Source organism: Salmo salar, chromosome ssa22, assembly GCF_905237065.1.
Source record: "Salmo salar chromosome ssa22, Ssal_v3.1, whole genome shotgun sequence".
Taxonomy (NCBI): domain Eukaryota; kingdom Metazoa; phylum Chordata; class Actinopteri; order Salmoniformes; family Salmonidae; genus Salmo; species Salmo salar.
Genome location: NC_059463.1, coordinates 47,683,450 through 47,711,043, shown reverse-complemented (window position 1 = coordinate 47,711,043; position 27,594 = coordinate 47,683,450). Strand labels below are relative to the sequence as shown.

Genomic DNA, 27,594 nt, shown 5'->3' with positions numbered 1-27,594 from the left:
TCGGCAGGCAGTCTAAGACACTGTGTGCTAGCTAACTAGGAGGACTACAGTACACAGCAGGCGGGTGAATTATTTATTTCTATTTTATTTAACTAGGCAAGACAGTTAAGAACAAATTCTTATTTACAATGACGGCCTAGGAACAGTGGGTTAAGGCAGAAGGACATATTTATACCTTGTACGCTTGGGGATTCAATCTAACAACCTTTCATTTACTGGCCCAATGCTCTAACCACTAGACTACCTGCCGCCCTAATGGCTGGCCGCAATCACACTCTATTTGGAAAATCACGTTTTTGACTGCCCTGACAAAACGGCTGCATTGGACCTTTAACTAATTTACCATGATGTCACCAGGGCTGCCTTCAGACGTTTTTACGTTCTGGAATATTCAATTGAATGGAAACAGTCCTGTCCTGAACGAGCAGTTTAAAAACGGGGAGGGGTTGTGGGTTAGGGAATGATGTCAGCATGGCCTCTTCTCTTTTAAAACGTCACTCATTGCTTCAACCCACACCCATCAAACCGGATGAAACATACCTCAAAGTCTGTTCAAGAACGTTTTTGGGGGGAAACGTGTCGTTCAGTACCAACCATTCAAGCGAACTGAACCCACCTCTAGATATAGAACAGGAATAGAACAACAAGTTAACGTTTCGTGTTTTTCAGGTGAGTAGTATATTCATCCTGCGATCTACCTGTGTTTGGTTGCGCAAAAGCATTGCGTTTACTTGCGGATGACGGGATAAGCATGGTGTGAATCACGGAGGTGAGTCAAGTCTAGTCTTTATCATGTTGAAGCAATTTCTTGGATATTGGGTAAATATCTCTAAAGACACCGCCCTCCTGCCGCAACGTAATATTCACTGACTATTTTACAAGTTTGTACAAGAGGATCGAGTATGTTTCATGTTGTCTGTCGACTTATTTTGAAACCAGCATGTTATTACCCGTTTCATTGCAAGATAACATTTTTGAAGCTGGCACAAACATTACATGGGTATACTACAGCTAAGTCGCGTGTGTGTTAGAGAGAGTCCTCTGAGATCGGAACTGAATCTTCCTCTCCGCCCCCCAAGTAACTCAACAGATATAAGCACCAGAGCAGCGGCTTAACAAGAGGAATCATACATAGACCGCAGTGAGAAGACACGATGGCAGAGAACAAGATGGGGCCAAACATCGGGGCTGGGGCTGGAGGTTTTGCCAAACTGGTACAAAAGTCATTGAATCGAGCTCAGGAGAAGGTAAGCAACTAGTGAACCGTGGCATCTTTGTTACCCTGAAATCAAGATTGCCACAATTCTTTAGGCTATTCTACACGACTATCCTTGTTATTTGGGCTACTTGAACTAGTGATGCTCAAGTTATTGGCCTGTTTATGCATATTGATATTAAATTATTATGGTGACAGTAGGCCCACGTTGTCTGTTACAGTAATACAATTTCTTCAGACATTGTCTATCGATGCTGACTGTTGTCTGGGGGTTTAAGTATTTCATCTGTTTGAAGAATCATTATGCTGAATGTAGGCCTTTGATGTTGATATCTCCCAGCTTAATTCCTTGAGACACAAATAAACCCAGTTCAAACAATATTCCATTGACCTTTTTTTTGAGCTAGCCTATATAAAGTTAGTTGTCTATTCCAATAGAAATCAGCCGAATTAACTCTCTCGCCTTTATGGAGGAATTTCCATGGGCTTTGTCAGTATTAGTTTGTTAATTCCTTTTTGTTGATGTTTTTGCAAATGCCACTTCCTGCCTCTGCTGTACACTTCCTCTCCCCTGCTACTCTTACTTGGTGGCTTTGTGGTTCACTGCTTGGCCTGGGTTCTGCTCTGCTAGTTTCACTTTGCTGCTGAAACCCTCAAAACAGAACAGAGCGTGTCGTTTGATGTGTTGTCAGATATTGTAGTCTATGTAAAATTAAATCGGTTCAGTTGTGCCCAAGTTCCATCCTATCATTTGGGGTCAACCACAGAGGTCATTTTTGGGAAGGGGAATGCAAGACATGATGTTGGCCTCTGTATAGAAAATAGTGTGGCCCTTATCCTATTACAGTTCGCTTTTTAACTCGTTGATTAGAATCATTATGGAATACAACGTAGGGCCTAGTATAATGTAAGTGCGATTGTTAGTACCTCACACTGGTCAACCTCAACAACAGTACCTGTTTAGAGACTCAAGTCTTTTTAATGTTAGCTGGGGACCTATCCACAGGTTTCAGACATGTTTGTTTTCATCTTGTCATAGGTCATGCAGAAGCTGGGTAAGAACATGGAGACAAAAGATGAACAGTTTGAGCAGTACTCCCAGAACCTTCTCAAACAACAGGTACCGATGGCGATGTATGCATTTTCTTCAATCAAAATAAACGTTCAACCATGTTATTTTTGCAAAACCTATTAGATTCTGAGTTCGGACATTGTTTGTATGAGAACTATTTCTAAGATGCATACTTAGAGTTATTCCGAACTTGCACATCATAGGGTGTCTTGCACTACCGGTCCTGGCACAGCAGCAGATCTATTAAATCTGCGTTCCAGCCGTATAAGCAGTTTACATTTTTTAATCATTCGTAAGATTGCTCAGAAAATCAGGTGTTTGAATCAGCGTATGCGGACTTCAATTTTGACCGTACGCCAATTTAAGATAAGCAGAGTAAAATTTTTACATGGCTATTGCTATACTCGGCCTACTGCCATAATTAGTGTAATGTCGAATTATTAGTGTGCATGTTAACATACTGACTGATGCACATCGATACAAACTTTATGTAACTTATATTAGGTAATGAGTCGTACTTACTGTTGGTTGCTCAAGTCTCTTCTAGAGGTCGACCGATTAATCGGAATGGTCGATTAATTGGGGCCGATTTCAAGTTTTCATAACAATCGGAAATTGCTATTTTTGGATGCCGATTTGAAATAAATAATCATTTCTTTTCTTTTTTATTATTATATATATATATATTTTTTACACCTAACTTTAACTAGGCAAGGCAGTAAAGAACACATTCTTATTTTCAATGACGGCCTAGGAACAGTGGGTTAACTGCCTTGTTAAGGGGCAGAACGAGATTTTTACCTTGTCAGCTCGGGGATTCAATCTTGCAACCTTACGGTTTACTAGTCCAATGCTCTAACCACCTGCTCTACATTGCACTCCACGAGGAGCTTGCCTGTTACGCGACTGCAGTAAGAAGCCAAGGTATGTTGCTCGCTAGCATTAAACTTATCTTAAAAAACAATCAATCAATCATAATCACTAGTTAACTACACATGGTTGATGATTATTACTAGTTTATCTAGCCTGTCCTGCGTTGCATATAATCGGTGCGCATTCGCGAAAAAGGACATGAATTTCTTTTAACTAGGGAAAATGTGTCACCTCTGCAACAGAGTCAGGGTATGTGCAGCAGTTTGGGCCGCGTGGCTCGTTGCGAACTGTGAAGACTATTTCTTCCTAACAAAGACGGCCAACTTCGCCAATCGGGGGATGATTTAACAAAAGCGCATTTGCGAAAAAAGCACAATCGTTGCACGACTGTACCTAACCATAAACATCAATGCCTTTCTTAAAATTAATACACAGAAGTATATATTTTTAAACCTGCATATTTAGCTAAAAGAAATCAAGGTTAGCAGGCAATATTAACCAGGTGAAATTGTCACTTCTCTTGCGTTCATTGCATGCAGAGTCAGGGGTATATGCAACAGTTTGGGCCGTCTGGCTCGTTGCGAACTAATTTGCCAGAATTTTACGTAATTATGACATAACATTCAAGGTTGTGCAATGTAACAGGAATATTTAGACTTAGGGATGCCACCCGTTAGATAAAATACGGAACGGTTCCGTATTTCACTGAAAGAATAAACGTTTTGTTTTCGAAATGATAGTTTACGGATTCGACCATATTAATGACCTAAGGCTCGTATTTCTGTGTGTTATAATTAAGTCTATGATTTGATATTTGATAGAGCAGTCTGACTGAGCGGTGGTAGGCACCAGCAGGCTCGTAAGCATTCATTCAAACAGCACTTTCGTGCGTTTTGCCAGCAGCTCTTCGCAATGCTTCAAGCATTGCGCTGTTTATGACTTCAAGCCTATCAACTCCCGAGATTAGGCTGGTGTAACCGATGTGAAATGGCTGGCTAGTTAGCGGGGTGCGCGCTAATAGCGTTTCAAACGTCACTCGCTCTGAGACTTGGAGTAGTTGTTTCCCTTGCTCTGCATGGGTAACGCTGCTTCGAGGGTGGCTGTTGTCGATGTGTTCCTGGTTCGAGCCCAGGTAGGAGCGAGGAGAGCGACGGAAGCTACACTGTTACACTGGCAATGCTGAAGTGCCTATAAGAACATCCAATAGTCAAAGGTATATGAAATACAAATCATATAGAGAGAAATAGTCCTATAATTCTTAGAATAACTACAACCTAAAACTTCTTACCTGGGAATATTGAAGACTCGTTAAAAGGAACCACCAGCTTTCATATGTTCTCATGTTCTGAGCAAGGAACTTAAACGTTAGCTTTCTTACATGGCACATAATGCACTTTTACTTTCTTCTCCAACACTTTGTTTTTGCATTATTTAAACCAAATTGAACATGTTTCATTATTTATTTGAGGCTAAATTGACTTTATTGATGTGTTATATTAAGTTAAAATAAGTGTTCATTCAGTATTGTTGTAATTGTCATTATTACAAAAATATCGGCTGATTTTAATCGGTATCGACGTTTTTTGGTCCTCCAATAATCGGTATCGACGTTGAAAAATCATAATTGGTCGACGTCTAGTCTCTTCATCCCTTAAGTCACATAAGGACCATATTCACACGACTGAAACTTTTTTGCATTGCTAATTTAATGGATTTAAACTCCAGGCATTTGGAACGGTGGTCTTCCTTGCACTTTGTTTACATTCTTAGTAAACATGTAATTTTACTGGCTGATATGCTGTCAAATGGCTTACTGACTCTAGCCACTGGTCAGTCACTCGTTTGGAAAAAGCACTTTATAACAGATGTTTTGTCTGCTTAATAATTTTGTTTTTACTGTCCTTGTGTTGGTCAACCATACAAATGTTCTCCGATAGATTCAGTTTATATCTTGAAAGTGAGCCATATCTGACGTTAGGTTAACCGTTTAACTGCCCTCAGAGCTGTGTGTCATCTTAAATCTCTGTGTTTTGGGGCATTTCACCAAATCAGCATGTATCATTTGAGAAATAGTCATTAGTCTGAACATTTTCTCCGAAATAATTTTAATAAATTCCATGACGACCTGTCCGTTAACCTCTGACTTTTCTCAGCTCTGACCAATTTTGTGCATGCCGATAACATGACATGTCACAGGAAGGAGCTCCACCCTTAGACAGTTTTCACTCTTATATCGCACTTCTATTACGAAACCGAGTAGGCCGCCCCCGTGATATTTTCACCAGACTGTCTTGTGTAAAACAATATCCTCCTTTATACTGAAATGTTTTTAAAGTCATTGGTTTCTCTTGCTCCTTGAAGCACAAAAATATAACCATTTGACTTGTTTTCAATTTGTCCCTTCAAAAAGAAGGAGGACCTTTTCAATGACTCAAGTGTCACTTTTAATACTCGAACACTTTGTACTCTTATTGTTTGTGAAATGTTTCCAAAATGTGACTGTACAACTTGAATTGTGAAGTTCCTGGTCTCTTATAATGTTTATGGGAGATTTATCTTCTGTAAAGGTGAAGTCAAACTGGAAAGGGTCTTTTGATGGATGTTCTCACTGTAAGGAAATATAACCCCCTCATAGAATCTTCTATCTTTACAACCAACAGAATGATGGCGGCAGGCTATTCAAAGAAGTCAAAGCATACTTCACTGCAGTGAAAGGTAGGATCTGTCTACATCTCAATCCATAGCAGAGGTTGCTCTCGGGCATGAGAGCACCTATGGCCCTAGATCTGATTAGTCAAATCAAATACATTACCGGTTTCTTAATTGAAGAAAAACAGGTTATAGACTCTGTACTTATTTGTAGTGTTGCCCTGCACATTTGGGCAGTTCAAGCTGCCATATTCATATTCTGGTCAAAACCAAATATCAAGTTATTTTTTTGTATTTTTTATATATAGGTATTTTCATGGCCACAAGATCTGAAATCATTACTTTGGTCTTCTTTAAACTGTTTAATATAGTAGGAGGGCTATATCTTGTACAGTAGTGTTCAACTTAACACACTGGCCAGTCTTTTTTTTTATGTTATTCTTTTTTGTTGTTGTGTAAACTGACCATACTTTCAAAACCTCTCTGGTAGCATAACTGTCAATTTATAAAATCAAAGAACTACCAGCCATTAAAAAGGGAAGACTCTGCAAATGAACCGGTTATTAATTTGAGCAGGAACAATAATGTTTTTTTGTTTGTTGGTGCTACCATTTGCATACTACTTCAAGTGAAGCCCGTCTTGTTTTGACCTTTAAGTGTAGGTGTAGCCCGACTCTGCAGTGTGCCACAAAACCATTTCATCTAAATGTGCCATCCATGCTGATTTTTGTCATACGAGCTGTGTAAAGGCCAAAAGCTTGGTGCTATTCATTAGTGCACACCAAAGCAAAACGTTTTGCAACAGAAAACAAGCGTTTCTTATTGGAAAAGTTCAGGTTCTGTTTCCATCAGATTGGTGCCTAATGAATACAACCCTAGTTTCAAACATTCAACCCACATCCCCAGACTCTGACCCTTGGTCTAGCTAACAAGGTATCTGCTAGGCAAGCTACACATCTCTACTTTCTCACTTGGCTGTCCTGAACAATAGCTATTAGCTTTATAGTGTCATCTAAATGCATTAGTTTTGCTCTAGTTCACACGTTCCTTCTGTCCTTCTCCACAGTGATGCATGAGACTTCCAAGCGACTGTCCCAGACGTTAAGAGATGTCTACGAACCTGACTGGCAGGGAGGAGAGGACCTGTCTGTCATCATGGAGGTGGGCCATAGATGGGTGTTTTCAGACAAGTGGATTTTTTTGTTGTAGACTAGAGGAAGAACCCCTGACGAAGATCTATTGACCAAAATGTTGGTCTGAGAACCATTAAATAAGAGCCGAGTATACAATAATACCAGTGTGTTGACCAGAGTTTCATTTTCAGACTACAGTTAGGCAAAAGTGCTTTTCATGTTTCAGGTGAGGCAGTTCTTTCGGTGTGTATTTATAATAATTGTTAGTATACACTGACACGGTGGCTGGATTTGATCAGGAAGTCTATAGGGGATTTTCCCACTGTACGATTAAAACCTATCCGATCCAGAAACCATGGATAGATGGCAGCATTCGCGCAAAAATGAAAGCGTGAACCACTGCATTTAACCACGTGACTGGGAATATGGTGGCGCACAAACAGTCAGTATAGAGACAGAGTGTATTCGCAATTCAACGGCTCAGACACCAGACTTATGTGGCAGGGACTCCAGACAATCATAGATTATAAAGGGAAAACAAGCGATGTTGGGGACATCGTCTTGCTCCCCGAAACAAGCTAAACACCTTCACCAACTTCAAGGGAAACAGTACTGCCGATGCAGGCTACCGTGAGCTCTCGTGCTCTGTGGTTAACATGAGTAAGACATTTTAAGTGTGTTAACCCTCGCAAGGCTGCCGGTCCAGACGGCATCCCTAGCCTCATCCTCAGAGCATGCACAGACATATTCAATCTCTCCCTATCCCAGTCTGTTGTCCACACTTGCTTCAAGATGTCCACCATTGTTCCTGTACCCAAGAAAGCTAAGGTAACTAAATGACTATTGCCCGTAGCACTCACTTCTGTCATCATGAAGTGCTTTGAGAGACTGGTCAAGGATCATATCACCTCTACCTTACTTGACACCCTAGACCCACTGCAATTTCCATAACGCCCCAACAGATCCACAGATGACGCAATCGCCATCACATTGCCCTATCCCATCTGACCAAGAGGAATACTTATGTAAGAATGCTGTTCATTGACTATAGCTCAGCCTTCAACGCCATAGTACCCTCCAAGCTCATCATTAAGCTTGGGGCCCTGGGTCTGAACCCTGCCCTGTACAACTGGGTCCTGGACTTCCCGACGGGCCGCCTTCAGGTGGTGAGGGTAGGTAGCAACACATCTGCCATGCTGATCCTCAGCGCGGGCCCCACAAGGGTGCATGCTCAGCCCCCTCCTGTACTCCCTATTAACCCATGACTGCGTGGCAATGCACGCCTCCAACTCAATCATCAAGTTTGCAGACGACACAACAGATGTAGGCCTGATTACCAATGACAAGACCGCCTACAGGGAGGAGGTGAGGGCCCTGGCGGAGTGGTGCCATGAAAATAACCTCTATGTCAACAAAATGAAAGAGCTGATCATGGGAGACAGCAGAGGGAGCATGCACCCATCCACATCAACAGGGCCGCAGTGGAGAAGGTGAAAAGCTTCAAGTTCCTCGTCGTACACATCACTGACAATCTGAAATGGTCCACCCACACAGTGTGTTGGAGAAGGCGCAACAGCGCCTCTTCTAACTCAGGAAGCTGAAGAAATTAGTCTTGGCCCCAAAGACCCACTCTAATTTTTACAGATGCACCATTGAGCGCATCCTGTCGGACTGTATCACCGCATGGTACCGCAACTGCACCGAATGCAACCACAGGGCTCTCCAGATGGTGGTGTGGTCTGCCCAACACATCACCGGGGGCACACTGCCTGCCCTACAGCACCTGGTGTCATAGGAAAGCCAAGAAAATCATCAAGGACCTCAGCCACCCGAGCCATGGCTTGTTACCCCGCTACCATCCAGAAGGCGAGGTCAGTACAGGTGCATCAAAGCTGGGACCGAGACCAAAGCTGTTTTTCAGTCTCAAGGCCATCAGACTGTTAAATAGTCACCACTAGCCGGTACCCTGCCCTGAACTTTAGTCACTGTTATTAGCCGGCTACCACCCGGTATTCAACCATTCACCATGGAGACTGCTACCCTGTGTACATAGTCATTGAACACTGGTCACTTTGATAATGTTTACATACTGTTTTACCCACTTCATATGTTTGTACTGTATTCTAGTCAAGGCCATCCTGTTCAACTATTGCTGTACATATTCTTCAGATATACTAAATATTCTATCCACATACTGTCCATAATGTCTAAACATCCCATCTCACTCACAGACGCACAAACAAACAAACAAACTGGTTGGTGCGAGCCCTAAATGCTGATTAGACTGTAAACTCCTTCCAGACTCACATTAAGCATCTCCAATCCAAAATTAAATCTAGAATCGGCTTCCTATTTCGAAAACAAAGCCTCCTTAACTCATGCTGCCAAACATACCCTCGTAAAACTGAAAATTCGACCGATCCTTGACTTTGGCAATGTCATTTACAAAATAGCCTCCAACACTCAGCAAACTGGATGGAGTCTATCACGGTGCCATCCATTTTGTCACCAAAGCCCCATATACTACAACACCACTGCGACCTGTATGCTCTCGTTGGCTGGCCCTCACTACATATTCGTCGCCAAACCCACTGGCTCTAGGCGATCAATAAGTCTTTGCTAGGTAAAGCCCCGCCTTATCTCAGCTCACTGGTCACCATAGCAGCACCCACCCGTAGCACGCGCTCCAGCAGGTACAGTTGAAGTCGGAAGTTTACATAAACTTAGGTTGGAGTCATTAAAACTTGTTTTTCAACCACTCCACAAATGTATTGTTAACGAACTACAGTTTTGGCAAGTCGGTTAGGACATTTTCTTTGTGCATGACACAAGACATTTTTCCAACAAGTTTACATACACTAAGTTGACTGCCTTTAAACAGCTTGGAAAATTCCAGAAAATTATGTAATGCTTTAGAAGCTTCTGATAGGCTAATTGATATCATTTGAGTCAATTGGAGGTGTACCTGTGGATGTATTTCAAGGCCTCCCTTTAAACTCAGTGCCTCTTTGCTTGGCATCATGGGAAAATCAAAAGAAATCAGCCAAAACCTCAGACGAAAAATTGCTGGAGGAAACGGGTACAAAAGTATCTCTATCCTCAGTAAAACGAGTCCTATATCGACATAACCTGAAAGGCCGCTCAGCAAGGAAGAAGCCACTGCTCCAAAACAGCCATAAAAAAGCCAGACTATGGTTTGCAACTGCACATGGGAACAAAGATTGTACTTTTTGGAGAAATGTCCTCTGGTCTGATGAAACAAAAATAGATCATTTTGGCCATAATGGCCATCGTTTTGTTTGGAGGAAAAAGGGGGAGGCTTGCAAGCCGACGAACACCATCCCAACCGTGAAGCATGGGGTGGCAGCATCATGTTGTAGGGGTGCTTTGCTGCAGGAAGGGACTGGTGCACTTCACAAAATAGGTGGCATCATGAGGACGCAAAATGAGGTGGATATATTGAAGCAACATCTCAAGACATCAGTCAGGAAGTTGAAGCTTGGTCGCAAACGGGTCTTCCAAATGGTCAGTGACCCCAAGCGTACTTCCAAAGTTGTGGAAAAATAGCATAAGGACAACAAAATCAAGGTATTGGAGTGGCCATCACAAAGCCCTGACCTCAATCCTATAGAACATTTGTGGGCAGAACTGAAAAAGCGTGTGTGTGAGCAAGAAGGCCTACAAACCTGACTCTGTTACACCAGCTCTGTCAGGAGGAATGGGCCAAAATTCTCCCAACTTATTGTGGGAAGCTTGTGGAAGGCTACCTGAGACGTTTGACCCAGGTTAAACAATTTTAAAGGCAATGCTACCAAATACTAATTGAGTGTATGTAAAACTTCTGACCCAGTTGGAATGTGATGAAAGAAATAAAAGCTGAAATAATTCATTCTCTACTACTATTCTGACATTTCACATTCTTAAAATAAAGTGGTGATCCTAACTGACCTAAGACACGGAATTCTAACGAGGATTAAATGTCAGGAATTGTGAAACATTTAAACTCAGTTTATTTGGCTAAGGTGTATGTAAACTTCCGACTTCAACTGTAGACTTTTCTATTGTGTTATTGACTGTACGTTTGTTTATCCCATGTGTAACTCTGTTGTTTTTGTCACACTGCTTTGCTTTATCTTGGCCAGGTCGCAGTTGTAAATGAGAACTTGTTCTCAACTGGCCTACCTGGTTAAATAAAAACAATTAAAATTGGCTGACAGCCCTGGTATATCAGACCGTATACCATGGGTATTACAAAACGTTTATTTTTACTGCTCTAATTACATTGGTAACCAGTTTATAATAGCAATAAGGCACCTCTGGGGTTTGTGGTATATGGCCAATATACCACGGCTAAGGGCTGTATCCAGGCACTCCGTGATGCTTCGGGGCCATTTACCACACCCCCTCGGGCCTTATTGCTTAAATATTACACACACTCTGGACTCCGACATTGCTCGTCCTAATATTTCTAAATTCAATTTTTACTTTTTTAAATGTGTGTGTATTGTTAGATACTACTGCACTGTTGGAGCTAGGAACGCAAGCATTTCACTACACTGGCAATAACATCTGCTAAATATGTGTATGTGACCAATAAAATTTGATTTGCTTTTGGCAAATATTTCTGTTGTATAGTAAAAAGCAGCCTGAAGTTTTATTTATAACATAATTTTTTTTACTACAGAGTGAGGACTTGCTGTGGAATGATTATGAAGAGAAACTAACAGACCAAATAGTTCGCACCATGGAGAATTACACTGGACAGTTTCATGAAGTCAAGGTAGCGTCTGATATAATCTTATCAATTGTTTCTGGTCCGATAGAACTAGTTCACGTCAACTCTTCTCTCCCCATGTGTTTACATTGCTGATTGGTCCTACAAACAATCATGAGTGACTAGTGCCATGTGGCTCATGGGAATTGTGCTCAGAAATATCGCTTCTCCCCCTGCTTCTTAGGAACGAGTAGCCAAACGCGGTCGCAAGCTAGTAGACTACGATTCCTCACGCCACCACTTGGAGGCGCTGCAGAATGCCAAGAAGAAAGACGATGCCAAAATCACCAAGGTGTGTTGAAAATTAAATGTAAATTGAATCTATACAGCTTTTTTTTGTTCTTTGTCTATGTATTTGGATAAAGACACAAAGCATTTGGACTCTGATCTCTCTGATCAGGCAGAGGAAGAGTTCAACAAAGCCCAGACTGTGTTTGAGGAAATCACCAAAGAGATGAGGGAGGAGCTTCCTGTTCTCTATCAAAGGTGATGTCAATGGACCACAGCACATTGGGGTCGTGTTCATTAGGCACCAAACGGGGAAATAGGGAGGGACTACTGTTGCTCTAGTATAACATTTTCCCTCTTGTCTAAAGCCGGATTGGATGCTACGTGACCGTCTTTCAAAACATTTCCAACCTGAGGGATGTCTTCTATAAGGAAATGAGTGTGGTAAGCCTACATTCTGATATGGATGTTATTCTCCCAAAAAGAATAAAACATCACAATATATTTAACACATCTTTATCACAGATCTAAATCATTGACTGTATGTGATGTAGTATAGTATCTCGCTGTTCAGATGAAGAAATGTACTGCAAGTCAACTGGTATTGACTAATAGAATAACCACACGTGATTGCAGCTGAACCATGAGCTTTACAGCGTGATGAAGAAGCTGGAGACTCAGCATTCAGGAAAAGCTTTTATCATCAAGGGCCTTAACAGGTCAGTGTTTCAGATGACCATAAGAATGTACCACTTTTCTTTAACCCCTTATAGTCTTTATTATGTGATAGTTGGTGGTAATATAGTCATGTGAGAAGTTTGAGAATTTATTTAACTTTTTATTCATTCATTTTCCATGTAGAAAAAATAAATATACTTTAATTTGAATAGTTTTCTTCTCATCAAGTCTAGAATCTGGGATCTAAGAATGTCCAACCTGCTAACCAGCCAGATCATCTCACCCTCTATATCCTCTCTTAGCACCAAGTCCAAGAAGAGAAAATCCCTGGTCATCTCAGCGCCCATCCCCTGTAACACAGCCTTCCCCTCGGAACACACAGCTCTCCACGCATCCACAGCCCCGGAGAACGGCAAAGAGACCTGTACCCAGAGCATCCCTGAGGAGCCCGCTGCCATCTCAGGAGAGGCTGACGAGGGCACTGGCACGGCGGACCCCAGCGTCTTCACCTCCGAAACGTCCGACTTCTCGGACGAGCTGAGCTCCAACGGCACCACTACACCCAACAGACGGTCGGCGTGCGACAGCGACAACGGGGTCGGGAGTGACGTCGCTTCAGAGGGTCTGAGTGACCTCCAAGAGGGCGGTGCTTCGGAAGAGCAGGGCCTTAGCCAATTGCAGGACTCCTCTGCCATAGAAGAGCAGGTTCAAAGGTCAGAGGTGACCTCTGGAGGTGAGGTCATTACCAGTCAGAAGGCTGTGGCTGAGTCCACAGAGAGCGAAGTCCCACATGACACTGACCAGGCTGATCTTCCAGAGCATGGCAAAGCCAAGGCTCCACCGCTTCTTCCAGAGCATGGCAAAGCCAAGGCTCCACCGCGTCCTGCGCCACAACTTTCCTTACCCCCCCCTGTGAGGCACTCCTTCCCCCCTGCAGAGGCCAGCCAAGTGGAGGTGGTGGAAGAGAAGGGAGAAGGAGCTTCCCAGGCGCTGCAGGCAGGTGACACAGAGAGCACTGGAAATGACTCGGACTCCCAGAATCCACCTGGTTTCATTTACAAGGTGATTCCCTTTGCTAGTAATGGTATTCTCTTTATAATATATTATAGTGTGGTGTGTGTGTGTGTGTGTATATAGAGTCCATTGTCCTAACAGTCTTTGAAATGTAGATGTTAGTCAATCAATTATGAAGGCCATGTTTTTGGATAAAGTGAGAAGACCTCAGTGTTTCACATGCCTGAAGTGGTGTAAATATAAATGTATTAATTAATGGCCAGCTCAGTGCATTAGGTATCTATTGCCAGCACATACTGTATGGGCCCAGTCCTAACTTGAGATTCCATTGACATCAGTACATGATTTACAATGCAAACAATTTAAGCTTGAGCCTTACATGAGGGAAATGAAGTCCTTAGCACTTTAATTCAAAATGTTATATTTTGATGAAACATTTGTGCTGAGTATTTATCTAACAAAGTTGTTTATGTGGTGGTGCGATATCAGGGAGTGACGCTGGAGGGTCACATTTCAGAAGACGGCACACTGCAGTATGACGTGGAAGACGTGATTCTTATCCTCGCCGACACAGAGGAGAAGGTGTGTGTATGCATGTAAATATACAATATTTGTATTCATGTTAGCCTGTCTCCTTGGTGTAGTTTAACTTCCAAATAGGACCACAAAGTAAGTAATACTAAAGGTCATAGTCTTAAACTGAGCACTGAATTTGAACAGTGCATCAGACTGTAACACCGAATTTGAAAACAGTTTCCCCACATGCATGTCACTTTAGAATTATTGGGATTTTCAGCACATTATGTAGCAAGTTGAGCCAATATATGGTATTGCTTTGATTTTGTTGACACTTTCATGGTTCCCTTTTATCAAGATTGCAGAACTGATCCTTTATTCACAAAGCGTACGAGTAGGAGTGCTGATCTAGGCTCAGGTCCCCGTTCTCATTCATTATGTCCTAAAAGACTAAACTGAGCCTAGATCAGCACTCCTACTTTGAGACACGTCATGAAAATTTTCCCTGATCTCTCTTAAAAGGTGAGTAACATGGTGTGTTTTTGTTAACCTTTACCCCGCTACAGCAGGAAGGCATGGCCAAGGTGGTGAGGGAGAAGACATGTATTGAGCAGGGAGATCTGTCAGAATGAGCCAACTTCTACCTGTCATTTCCTGTCTTCCCCTCGAGCTGTGGGGACCCATTCAGTGTTCATGTGCTAGTCAGAACATTTCCGACTTGCTAACTGGTTGTAGTGGTACACGCGCCGCGTTCAACCAGTTTGCAAGTTGGAAATTTCAGAGTTCCGATTAGCACAGCGGCACACACAATGGCAATGGACGGAGATGGTATGGGTGTGGAGGACTACGTAAGAAAAGAAAGAGGATAAACAGGAACACAAGCCCGATTAATCACAGGCTTCCATGTCTCAACTTGTTGGAAGATACCGATGAGTGTCATACTTACCGAGAGAATGTTCTTTTGTTAACACATGTTTTTGATATACAGTATTTTGGCCTTGTTTGTGTTATCATTGTGTAAGCCTTGAAACTGTGAAACTTATAGAAACCTTTTATTTTTTATATCGATGCCATTGAAAGAGTTGTAGTTTAATGAAGTCATATGTGAGAGAGGAGGGGTGTTGTTGAAATAGCAAAAAGAAAAGGATTCTTACTGTTGTAATAGGTTGCATGGTTCTGCTTTAGCTTGGTTACTTAAGCAATAAAGCCCGATGAGGTGTGTTATAGGGCAAATATACCATGGCTAAGGGCTGTTCTTATGCACAGCGCAATGCGGCGTGCCTGGCCACAGCCCTGAGGTGTGGTATATTGGCCAAATATATGACAAACCCCCCTGAGGTGCCTTATTGCTATTATAAACTGTTTACCAATGTAATTAGAGCAGTAAAAATATGTTTTGTCATACCCATTGTATCCAGTCTGCTATAAGCCAATCAACATTCGGGGCTCGATCCACCCAGTTTCTAATATTCCATATGCCCATGAGTAGTCAAGCCCCTGTGTATCACATGTTACAACTCAAGGTGGCGCTAGTGGTCTAACAAACTACAGAGGTTACCCATTTTCACTTGAGGTGCTTTCCCATGATTTTTTTGTTTGTTGTTGCAGTGATTGTGAATATTAGTGTCAACTTCATGGCCGACCTTGAAACTTGGTGGAATAACCTCATTTTGTACCAGATGCAACCTATGTCAAGAGAGAAAAGGATGATACACCGTCAATTCAGTTAGGATAATTCCAAAGAATCTGACAAAATAGTTACTCTAAATCGGTTATTTATTTATTAATATATAGTTACCATTTATTTGACTATTTTTCTAAACCGGTGTATTCAATATTTTCAAATGAACAACATTTTTCTAAGTGTAATACATAGCAGAATATCAAAAGTATTGAGACAAAACAGTAAAATCCAGACATTAAATGCTTTTTAAAATTAAAGCTGAAAAAAAAAAAGTTAAACGTTATTGTACTATTTACTTAATCAACAGTATCAGTCAAAGGTTTGGACACACCTACTCATACCAGGGTTTTCCTTTATTTTTATTATTTTCTACATTGTAGAATAATAGTGACGACATCAACTATGAAAGAACACATGGAATCATGTAGTAACCAAAAAAGTGTTAAACAAATCGAAAATATCTTTTATTTTTCAGATTCTTCAAAGTAGCCACTCTTTGACAGCTTTGCACACTCTTGGCATTCTCTCACCCAGCTTCATGAGGTAGTCACCTGGAATGCATTTCAATTAACAGATGTGCCTTGTTTAAAAGTGAATTTGTGGAATTTCTTTCCTTAATGCGTTTTAGCTAATCAGTTGTGTTGTGACAAGTTAGGGTGGTATACAGAATACAGCCCTATTTGGTAAAAGACCAAGTCCATATTATGGCAAGAACAGCTCAAATAAGCAAAGAGTCCATCGTTACTTTAAGACATTTAAGACATCAATCTGGAAAATTGTAAAAACTTTGAAAGTTTCTTCAAGTGCAGTCGCAAAACCATCAAGCGCTATGATGAAACTGGCTCTCATGAGGACCGCCACAGGAAAGGAAGACCCAGAGTTACCTCTGCTGCAGAGGTTAACTGCACCTCAGATTATGGCCCAAATAAATGCTTCATCAACTGTTCAGAGGAGACTGCGTGAATCAGGCCTTTATGGTTGAATTGCTGCAAAGAAACCACTACTAAAGGACACCAATAATTAGAAGAGACTTGCTTGGGCCAAAAAACACGAGCAATGGACATTAGACTGGTAATCTGTCCTTTGGTCGGCTGAGTCCAAATTTGAGATTTTGGGTTCCAACTGCCGTGTCTTTGTGAGACGCATAGTAGGTGAATGGATGATCTCTGCATGTGTGGTTCCCACCGTGAAGCATGGAACTAAATGACTATCGCCCCGTTGCACTCACTTCTGTCATCATGAAGTGCTTTGAGAGACTAGTCAAGGATCATATCACCACCACCCTACCTGATACCCTAGACCCACTCCAATTTGCTTACCGCCGCAATAGGTCCACTGACAATGCAATTGCCATCACACTGCCCTATCCCATCTGGACAAGAGGAATACCGACGTAAGAAAGCTGTTCGTTGACAACAGCTCAGCATTTAACACCATCGTACCTTCCGAACTCGCCATTAAGCTCGAGACCCTGGGTCTTGACCCCGCCCTGTGCAACTGGGTCCTGGACTTCCTGACGGGCCGCCCCCAGGTGGTGAAGGTAGGAAACAACATCTCCACCCCGCTGATCCGCAACACTGGGTCCCCACAAGGGTGCGTTCTCAGCCCTCTCCTGTACTCCCTGTTCACCTATGACTGTGTGGCCATGCACGCTTCTAACTCAATCATCAAGTTTGCAGACGACACTACAGTGGTAGGCTTGATAACCAACAATGATGAGACGGCCTACAGGGAGGAGGTGAGGGCCCTCGGAGTGTGGTGACAGGAAAATAACCTCTCACTCAACATCAACAAAACACAGGAGATGATCATGGACTTCAGGAAACAGCAGAGGGAGCATCCTCCACATCGACGGGACAGTAGTGGAGAAGGTGGAAAGTTTTTAAAAGTTCCTCGACGTACACATCACAGACAAACTGAAATGGTCCACCCACACAGACAGCGTGGTGAAGAAGGCGCAACAGCGCCTCTTCAACCTCAGGAGGCTGAAGAAATTTGGCTTGTCATCTAAAACACTCACAAACATTTACAGATGCACAATAGAGAGCATCCTGTCCGGCTGTATCACCGCCTGGTACGGCAACTGCACCGCCCTCAACGGCAAGGCTCTCCAGAGGGTGGTGCGGTCTGCACAATGCATCACCGGGGGCAAACTACCTGCCCTCCAGGACACCTACAGCACCCGATGTCACAGGAAGGCCAAAAAGATAATCAAGGACAACAACCACCTGAGCCACTGCCTGTTCACCCCGCTATCATCCAGAAGGTGAGGTCAGTACAGTTGCATCAAAGCGGGGACCGAGAGACTGAAAAACAGCTTCTATCTCAAGGCCATCAGACTGTTAAACAGCCATCACTAACATATTGAGGCTGTTGCCAACATACAGACTCAAATCTCTGTCCACTTTAAGAAATGGACTTAATAAAGGTATCACTAATCACTTTTTAAATATCGCCACTTTAATAATGTTTACATATCCTAAATTACTCATCTCTTATGTATATACTGTATTCTATTCCATCTACTGTATCTTGCCTATCCCGCACGGTCATTGCTCATCCATATATTTATATGTACATATTCATATTCATCCCTTTACGTTTCTGTGTACAAGGTAGATGTTGTGAATTTGTTAGATTACTTGTTAGATATTGCTGCATTGTCGGAACTAGAAGCACAAGCATTTCGCTACACTTGCATTAACATCTGCTAACCATGTGTATGTGACCAATAACATTTGATTTGAGTTGGAGGTGCTTTGCTGGTGACACTGTCTGTGATTTGAAAAAAGTCATAAACTAAAAGTTAATCTAATTTCAACCAGCTTTGTAAAAATTGAAATTAGGGTAACACTTCAACTTAAATATATTGACTTAAACTGGCTAAAAGGTTGTTACGTCAATCTTATTTCAGCATAATCAGAACTACAGTTGAAGTTGGAAGTTTACATACACTTAGGTTGGAGTCATTAAAACTAGTTTTTCAACCACTCCACAAATTTCTTGTTAACTAACTATAGTTTGTGAAGTCGGTTAGGACATCTACTTTGTGCATGACACAAGTAATTTTTCCAACTATTGTTTATAGACAGATTATTACACTTTCAACTCACTGTATCACAATTCCATTGGGTCAGAGGTTTACATAAAGTAAGTTGACTGTGCCTTTAAACAGCTTGGAAAATTCCAAAAAATAATGTCATGGCTTTAGAAGAATCTGATAGGCTAATTGACATCATTTGAGTCAGTTGGAGGTCTACCTGTGGATGTATTTCAAGGCCTACCTTCAAACTCAGTGCCTCTTTGCTTGACGTCACGGGAAAATCAAAAGAAATCAGCCAAGACCTCAGGGAAAAAATTGTAGACCTCCACAAGTTTGGTTCATCCTTGGGAGCAATTTCCAAATGCCTGAAGGTACCACGTTCATCTGTACAAACACCGTGGGACCACACAGCCGCCATACCACTCAGGAAGGAGACGCATTCTGTCTCCTAGAGATGAACGAACTTTGGTGCGAAAAGTGCAAGTCAATCCCAGAACAACAGCAAAGGACCTTGTGAAGATGCTGGAGGAAACGGGTACAAATGTATCTATATCCACAGTAAAACGAGTCCTATATCGTCATAACCTGAAAGGCCGCTCAGCAAGGAAGCAGTCACTGCTCCAAAACCACCATAAAAAAGCCAGACTACGGTTTGCAACTGCACATGGGAACAAAGATTGTACTTTTTGGAGAAATGTCCTCTGGTCTGATGAAACAAAAATAGAACTGTTTGGCTGTAGTGACAATCGTTTTGTTTGGAGGAAAAAGGGGGAGGCTTGCAAGCCGACGAACACCATCCCAACCGTGAAGCACAGGGGTGGCAGCATCATGTTGTAGGGGTGCTTTGCTGCAGGAGAGACTGGTGCACGTCACAAAATAGATGTCATCACGAGGAAGCAAAATGATGTGGATATATTGAAGCAACATCTCAAGACATCAGTCAGGAAGTTAAGGCTTGGTCGCAAATGGGTCTTCCAAATGGACAATGACCCCAAGCATACTTCCAAAGTTGTGGCAAAATGGCTTAAGGACAACAAAGTCAAGGCATTGGAGTGGCCATCACAAAGCCCTGATCTCAATCCTATAGAACATTTGTGGGCAGAACTGAAAAGGTGTGTGTGAGCAAGGAGGCCTACAAACATCACTCAGTTACACCAGCTCTGTCAGGAGGAATGGGCCAAAATTCACCCAACTTATTGTGGGAAGCTTGTGGAAGGCTACCCAAAACGTTTGACCCAATTTAAACAATTTAAAGGCAATGCTACCAAATACTAATTGAATGTATATAAACTTCTGGCCCACTGGGAATGTGATGAAAGAAATAAAAGCTGAAATAAATCCTTCTCTCTACTATTATTCTGACATTTCACATTCTTAAAATAAAGTGGAGATCCTAACTGACCTAAAACAGTATTTTTTTTTACTGGGATTAAATGTCAGGAATTGTGAAAATCGGAGTTTAAATGTATTTGGCTAAGGTGCATGTAAACTTCTGACTTCAACTGTATGTACATGTTGAAATTGCATTGAAAATTCCACTTAGAAACATTTAAAAAAACAAAAAATTCCATCCTATATTTTGGGTAGTTTGAAATTGTTGAATTTCATAGTTGATTAGACATATTCTATTAGTCACAAGCACATGGTTGCAGATGTAATTGCAGTGTAAAGTGAAATTCTTACACTCTGAGCTCCAACAGTGCAGGTCAAAGGGAAGTGAATGAAACAAAAATAAGAATATATAAATATTACAACTGTAGCAATGATAAATGTCCATTGGGGTGGGGGCAGGGTAAATGTCTGAGGGGAGGGGGGGCGCACTGTTTTGTGTCAAGAACTGCAACGCTGCTGAGTTTTCACACTCAACAGTTTCCCATGTGTATCAAGAATGGTCCACCACCCAAAGGACATCCAGCCAACTTGACAACGGGTAGATGCATTGGAGTCAACATGGGCCAGCATCCCTGTGGAATGATTTCGACCACTTGTAGAGTCCATGCCCTGACGAAGAGGCTGTTCTGAGGGCAAAAGGTGCGGGTGGGGAGGTGTTCCTAATGTTTGGTAGACTCGGTGTATATACAGTATTTTATGAATAGCTTATAATATCCAACAGTAACATTTATTTACAGGGCTAATAGTGACTACTTCTAAACTTCCAAAGATCCAATCATCCTTGGATGAATGATTGTATACCTAGCTACACATTGAAATGATGGTGTATTTTGTTGGGCAAATTAGATGTCAATGTAGGCCACATAAACTCAATCTCACTCTAAATTTACTTGTAGATTACATTTGAAATCAACCAACCATCCTTCATATACAAGACAATATCCAAAGGTGAAAGTGTATTATTAATAAGAATTTGGCACCAGATTTATAGGGCTAATGATAACTTCTAAACTCCAGACCCCCCCCCCCACCCACCCAGCTACACATTGAAATGATGGTGTCCTTTTGTTGGGCAAATTAGTAAATCAATCAAATGTATTTATAAACCCTTTTTACATCAGCCAATGTCACAAAGTGCTATAGAGAAACCCAGCCTAAAACCCCAAACAGCAGGCAATGTAGAAGCACGGTGGCAAGGAAAAACTCAGGAACCTAGGCAGAAAGGCAGAAATCTAGAGAGGAACCAGGCTCTGAGGGATGGCCAGTCTTCTTCTGGCTGTACCCGGTGTAGATAACGGTACATGGCCAAAATGTTCAAACGTTAATAGATGACCAGCAGGGTCAGATGTCAATGTAGCTAGCCTACATAATGAACCCAACCTCACTGCGAATTTACTTTAACATACAGCTTGCGTAAGAAAAGGTAGTTACTTTCAACTATTCAATGATATTTAGTTAGTCTACGCAAATTAGTGTGGAAGCTGATCAGTGGCCTAGCTTTGGAAAAGCTCTACATACAGTAGAGGTAGGCATCTTTTTTCCAAATTCCCTGTTGTCTTGAAAGCACCATTATGCACAGATACTGGGGCAGTTTTGCACTTGCTTTCCAGGAAGATGACTGGGTTGTCTTCCTCAGAAATCCCCCTGTGACAGCTGTTCCAAGGTAATGGTGGAAAACATTTTGCTAATCAGTTTTTTTTTTTGTGACGTGGTAATGACAGTCTATAAATTACAGAAGTGATTTGAAATATGGTTCGACACAGTTGGAATGCTGTGTTGAAGGAGACAACAGGAGTAGGCAACACCAGTTTTACCAGAATCCAATCTCTTCTCCAATGGTAACATTTCAGTCTCGTATTGCTAGCTTAAGTAGCCTACAACAACCATCAATACATTTGTCAGTCTAAACTGGAGGAAGCCATTCGAGGCCAGAGTACATGTTGATAACAGCAACAGGCGCCTTATCAATTTCCTCGCAAATTCCGCCCTATGGTTTAAGCACATTTCCTTCAGTTAAGGAGCAACGAGGCAATCTATGTCGCTACATCTATGCAGCAGTTCCTCTTTCATAAGGGAAAAACAGGAAACATTTTGTTCAAGTAAAATCTGCTCCATTCACTGTTGCACAGGTTTTCCATTGGCAGACAAACTGGTAGAATACAGTATTTCAGACGTAGACTGGTTGAGAGTAAAGTCTGAGGCCACCAAGCCTTCCCCTCCGGTCACTATCAGCCACAAGACATAGACATTGGTGGGGAGATTTAGAATGATGTTGGTTACTAAAGGATTAAATTGAATGCTGCAACAGCAGCCTTCAAAAGGACAGTGGCAGTAGTTGTGAAGTTATTTGCTGCCGAAGTATTATTTTATTGATATCGCGTCATGATGGTTATAGTGGACACTGCAAAAATATATATATTTTTCCATTGTAGAATTAAGCAATAAGGCATGAGGTGGTGTGGTATAGGGCCAATATTCCACGGCTAAGGGCTGTTCTCAGGCAAGAAGCAACGCAGACCACAAACCCCTGAGGTGCCTTATTGCCATTATAAACTGGTTACCAACGTAATTAGAGCAGTAAAAAGAAATGTTTTGTCATACCTGTGGTATATGGTCTGATATACGACAGCTTTCAGCTAATCAGCATTCAGGGCTCGAACCACCCAATTTATAAGAACAGTTTAGGTTCCTGATCTAACAAACTGACTGTATCAGGATGTAATTTACATCAACCAAAGCTAATTCAAGCATAAAAAAGTTCATGCTTTTAATGAATGAAAAATACAGAGCACAATATTTGAAATCTCAAAATGTGAAATGTGTCACATGAAAAATGCTATGTTAACTTAAGTATTCAGTCTAAAAGAAAACTTTACTACATTTACGAAAGTCTCTAACATTATTATTGCCCAATTTATACAAAGCCATTTTTTTATATTTTTAAATAAAAATATAGGACAAAACACACATCACGACAAGAGAGACAACACAATACTACATAAAGAGAGACCTAAGACAACAACATAGCAAGGTAGCAACACATGACAAAACAGCCCTCTCTCTCTTTCTCTCGGAGGACCTGAGTCCTAGGACCATGTCTGAGGACTACCTGGCCTGATGACTCCTTGCTGTCCCCAGTCCACCTGGTCGTGCTGCTGCTCCATTTTCAACTGTTCTGCCTGCGACTATGGAACCCTGTGCACTCATTCACCAGGTTTTCCTTTTCATCCTTCTCTGTTTCAGAAGTGTGTAAAGCCCTGAAAGAAATTGATTAAAAAAAAAAATCCCCTGGCCCTGATGAACTAGACCCCTGCCTTCTACACCTAGCTGCTGACATCACTGCTCCCCCCTTAACATGTATTTTTAACCTTACGCTTGATGTTATGGAAATCCCCAAGTTATGGAAATCTGCTTTTGTACTGCCTCTCCTGAAAGGTGGAGATCCCTCGCTACTTGACAACTATCGACCCATTTCAAAATTGTCTGTACTATCAAAGGTACTGGAGTCCTTAGTTAGTAGGCAGCTAAAGACCTACTTCCAGGAAAACATCTTAAATGGAATGCAATCAGGTTTTAGGTCTGGCCACAGCACTGTTTCAGCAACATTGAAGGTTTTAAATGACATCCACTGTGCTCTTGATAAGAAGTTACATTGTGTGTCTGTTTTTATTGATTTGTCGAAGGCTTTTGACACCGTGGACCATGCTGTGTTAGTGCAAAGGTTAAAATGTTGTGGAATTACTGGTCATGCTCTAGATTGGTTTATAAATTACCTATCAAATTGTACACTGTGTAATGGCGGATGGTTGCAAATCTGAGTCCATAGAGGTGTGCTCAGGTGTTCCGCAAGGTTCTATTTTGGGCCCACTGTTGTTCATTTTGTAAATCGACAACATTGGGGATCTTATTGAAACAGCGGATGTTAATTTTTATGCAGATGATACTGTTCTTTATTCAAGTGGTAGTAGTTTATCTTTAGCTTTTGAAAATGCCCAAAGAGCATTTAACATCATACAACAGAATCTGTATGATTTAAAGCTGATTCTAAATTCGGGTAAAACAAAATGCATGGTATTTTCAAATGCCAAGCATGTTACAAATCATGTCATTGCTACATTGGCTGGACGTAATATAGAGCAAGTTAAAGTGTACAAATATTTGGGTGTGTGGGTTGATGATAAGCTGAGCTTCACTGTGCATGTAGAGAACTTCATAAGGAAGCTCAAGCTGAGAATAGGTTTTTATTACCGGCATAAGGCTTGTTTTTCTTTTGAGGCCAGGAAGGAGCTGGTACGATGTACATTACTGTCAGTTTTAGATTTTAGTGATGATATATATATATATATATATATATATATATATATATATGCAGGCCTCAGCCACTACCCTGAGAGCACTTGATTCAGTGTATCATGCAGCCCTCAGGTTCATTCCAAATCAGAAACGTCTAACACATCATTGTGATCTCTACAGCGCTGTTGGCTGGTCGTCATTGACCTTGTGTAGGCTTAAACACTGGTATACACTGATTTATAAGGCCATATTGGGTAAAATGCCATTTTATCTCTGTTCTTTTTTAGTTAGATCAGTAAATAAGTATCAATTACGGTCCCATCCTGATTTGCTTCTAACAGTACCAAAAATTAGAACAGGTCATGGTAGAAATAGTTTTAGTTACTTAGCACCGTGGTCCTGGAATTCTCTTTTGAACATTTTAAAATGTGATGATCTAGTTTCGTTGGCGGAGTTCAAACACTTGATCGATGTATATATTATAGAAGAGTGTAATTGTTTTTAGGCCAGCTGTTTTTAGTCAAGATGTTTGTGTTTAAATGTAATATGTTTTTGTTGTACTGTATGTGTGTTAATAGTTTTGTTTAACGTTGTATGTCATTTCGTTTGTCTGAAACGTTGTTCCCCCTGCTGCTATTGGACCATGTCTCTCTTGGAAAATAGATATTTATCTCAATGAGAATAAACCTGTATAAATAAAGGTAAAATATATATATATATATTTTTTTTTAAACCCTGACCTGTGATTATTCTTATTCTTATCTATTAACGGTTGAACATCTTGGCCATGTTCTGTTATAATCTCCACCTGGCACAGCCAGAAGAGGACTGGCCACCCCTCAGAGCCTGGTTTCTCACAAGGTTTCTTCCGAGGTTCTTGCCTTTCTAGGGAGTTTTTCCTAGCCATTGTGCTTCTACATCTGCATTGCTTGCTGTTTGGGGTTTTAGGTTGGGTTTCTGTATAGCACTTTGTGACATCGGCTGATGTAAAAAGGGCTTTATAAATACATTTGATTGATTTGATTGGTAGCAACAAAACATGACAACAACATGGTAGAAGCACAACATGGCAGCAGCACAACATGGTAGCAGCACAAAACATGGTACAAACATAATCGGGCACAGACAACAGCACAAAGGGCAAGACGGTAGAGACAACAATACATCACGCAAAGCAGCCACAACTGTCAGTAAGAGTGTCCATGATTGAGTCTTTGAATGAAGAGATTGAGATACAACTGTCCAGTTTGAGTGTTTGTTGCAGCTCGTTCCAATCGCTAGCTGCAGCGAACTGAAAAGAGGAGCGACCCGGGGATGTGTGTGCTTTCGGGACCTTTAACAGAATGTGACTGGCAGAACGGGTGTTGTATGTGGAGGATGAGGGCTGCAGTAGATATCTCAGATAGGGGGGAGTCAGACCTAAGAGGGTTTTATAAATAAGCATCAACCAGTGGGTCTTGTGAAAGGGTATACAGAGATGACCAGTTTACAGAGGAGTATAGAGTGCAGTGATGTGTCCTATACGGAGAATTGGTGGTAAATCTGATGGCCGAATGGTAAAGAACATCTAACCGCTCGAGAGCACCCTTACCTGCCGATCTATAAATTACGTCTCCGTAATCTAGCATGGGTAGGATGGTCATCTGAATCAGGGTTACTTTGGCAGCTGGGGTGAAAGAGGAGCGATTACGATAGAGGAAAGCAAGTCTAGATTTAAGTTTAGCATGCAGCTTTGATATGTGCTGAGAGAAGGACAGTGTACTGTCTAGTCATACTCCCAAGTATTTGTATGAGGTGACTACCTCAAGCTCTAAACCCTCAGAAGTAGTAATCACACCTGTGGGGAGAGGAGCATTCTTATTTCAAACCACAATACCTTTGTTTTGGAGGTGTTTAGAACAAGGTTAAGGGCAGAGAAAGCTTGTTGGATGCTAGGAAAGCTTTGTTGTAGAGCGTTTAACACAAAATCCGGGGAGGGGCCAGCAGAGTATAAGACTGTATTATCTGCAAATAAATGGATGAGAGAGCTTCCTACTGCCTGAGCTATGTTGTTGAAGTAAATTGAGAAGAGCGTGGGGCCTAGGATCGAGCCTTGGGGTACTCTGTTGGTGACAGGCAGTGGCTGAGACAGCAGATGTTCTGACTTTATACACTGGACTCTGGGGCGGCAGGTAGCCTAGTGGTTAGAGCGTTGGACTAGTAACCAAAAGTTTGCAAGATCGAATCCCCGAGCTGACAAGGTCAAAATCTGTCGTTCTGCCCCTGAACAAGGCAGTTAACCAACTGTTCCTAGGCTGTCATTGAAAATAAGAATTTGCTCTTAACTGACTTGCCTAGCTAAATAAAGGTAAAATAAAAATAAATAAAACTCTTGAGAGAGGTAGTTAGGAAACCAGGTCAAAGACCTCTGAGACACCAATACTCCAATAGCCAGCCCACAAGAATGGAATGGTCTACCGTATCAAAATCTTTGGCCAAGTCAATAAAAATAGCAGCACAACATTGCTTAGAATGGTGACATCATTGAGGACCTTTAAGGTTGCAGCGACACATCCATAACCTCAGTATAAACCAGATTGCATACCAGAGAGAATACTATAGACATCAAGAAAGCCAGTCAGTTGATTATTGACAAGTTTTTCCAACACTTTTCATAAACCGGGCAAAATAACACTTAGGATCAGCTTGATCTCCCCCTTTAAATAAAGGATGAACTGTGGCTGCCTTCCAAGCAATGGGAACCTCCCCAGAGAGGTTCCCACAGGTTAAAAAGGTCAGCGATAGGCTTGGCGATGATAGGGGCAGCAACCTTAAAGAAGGGTCTAAACCATGTGATCCAGATGTTTTTTGGGGGTCAAGTTTAAGGCGCTCCTTTAGCACCTCTGTCTCAGTGACTGCCTGCAGGGAGCAACTTTGTAGCGGGGCAGGGGAAAAATAGGGAGGAGCGTCGGGTCTAGTCGAATTAGAAGGGGTGGGAGATTAGGAAATGTTGGCTGGGCAAGGAGGCATGGCTGAGTCAAATAGGAATC

The 27,594-nt window shown here is 41.8% G+C and overlaps 1 protein-coding gene across 5 annotated transcripts; it reads left to right on the top strand.

The window, feature by feature from the left end:
• Positions 1–421: 421 nt before the first annotated feature.
• On the top strand, positions 422–15,557 carry LOC106583643 (bridging integrator 2). 5 transcript variants are annotated; one of them, XM_014168055.2, is made up of 13 exons: positions 422–669; positions 1,080–1,247; positions 2,256–2,336; positions 5,822–5,876; positions 6,877–6,971; positions 11,628–11,723; positions 11,902–12,009; positions 12,118–12,203; positions 12,314–12,389; positions 12,582–12,664; positions 12,926–13,685; positions 14,127–14,219; positions 14,720–15,557. In XM_014168055.2, the coding sequence occupies exons 2-13, from the start codon at positions 1,155–1,157 to the stop codon at positions 14,783–14,785; spliced, it is 1,692 nt and encodes a 563-aa protein (XP_014023530.1). In that variant the 5' UTR covers positions 422–669; positions 1,080–1,154; the 3' UTR covers positions 14,786–15,557. The 5 variants fall into 5 exon arrangements, with proteins under 5 accessions (XP_014023530.1, XP_014023534.1, XP_014023531.1 ...); XM_014168059.2 differs by having other exon boundaries at positions 470–769; positions 14,723–15,557; XM_014168056.2 differs by having other exon boundaries at positions 473–769; positions 1,091–1,247.
• Positions 15,558–27,594: the final 12,037 nt, after the last annotated feature.

Coding starts and splice junctions, on each gene's coding strand:
- LOC106583643 (XM_014168055.2), top strand. CDS start 1,155: ATGGCAGAGAACAAGATGGGGCCAAACATCGGGGCTGGGGCTGGAGGT. Junction 13,686..14,126: donor CACCTGGTTTCATTTACAAG/GTGATTCCCTTT, acceptor GTGCGATATCAG/GGAGTGACGCTGGAGGGTCA. Junction 14,220..14,719: donor TCGCCGACACAGAGGAGAAG/GTGTGTGTATGC, acceptor ACCCCGCTACAG/CAGGAAGGCATGGCCAAGGT.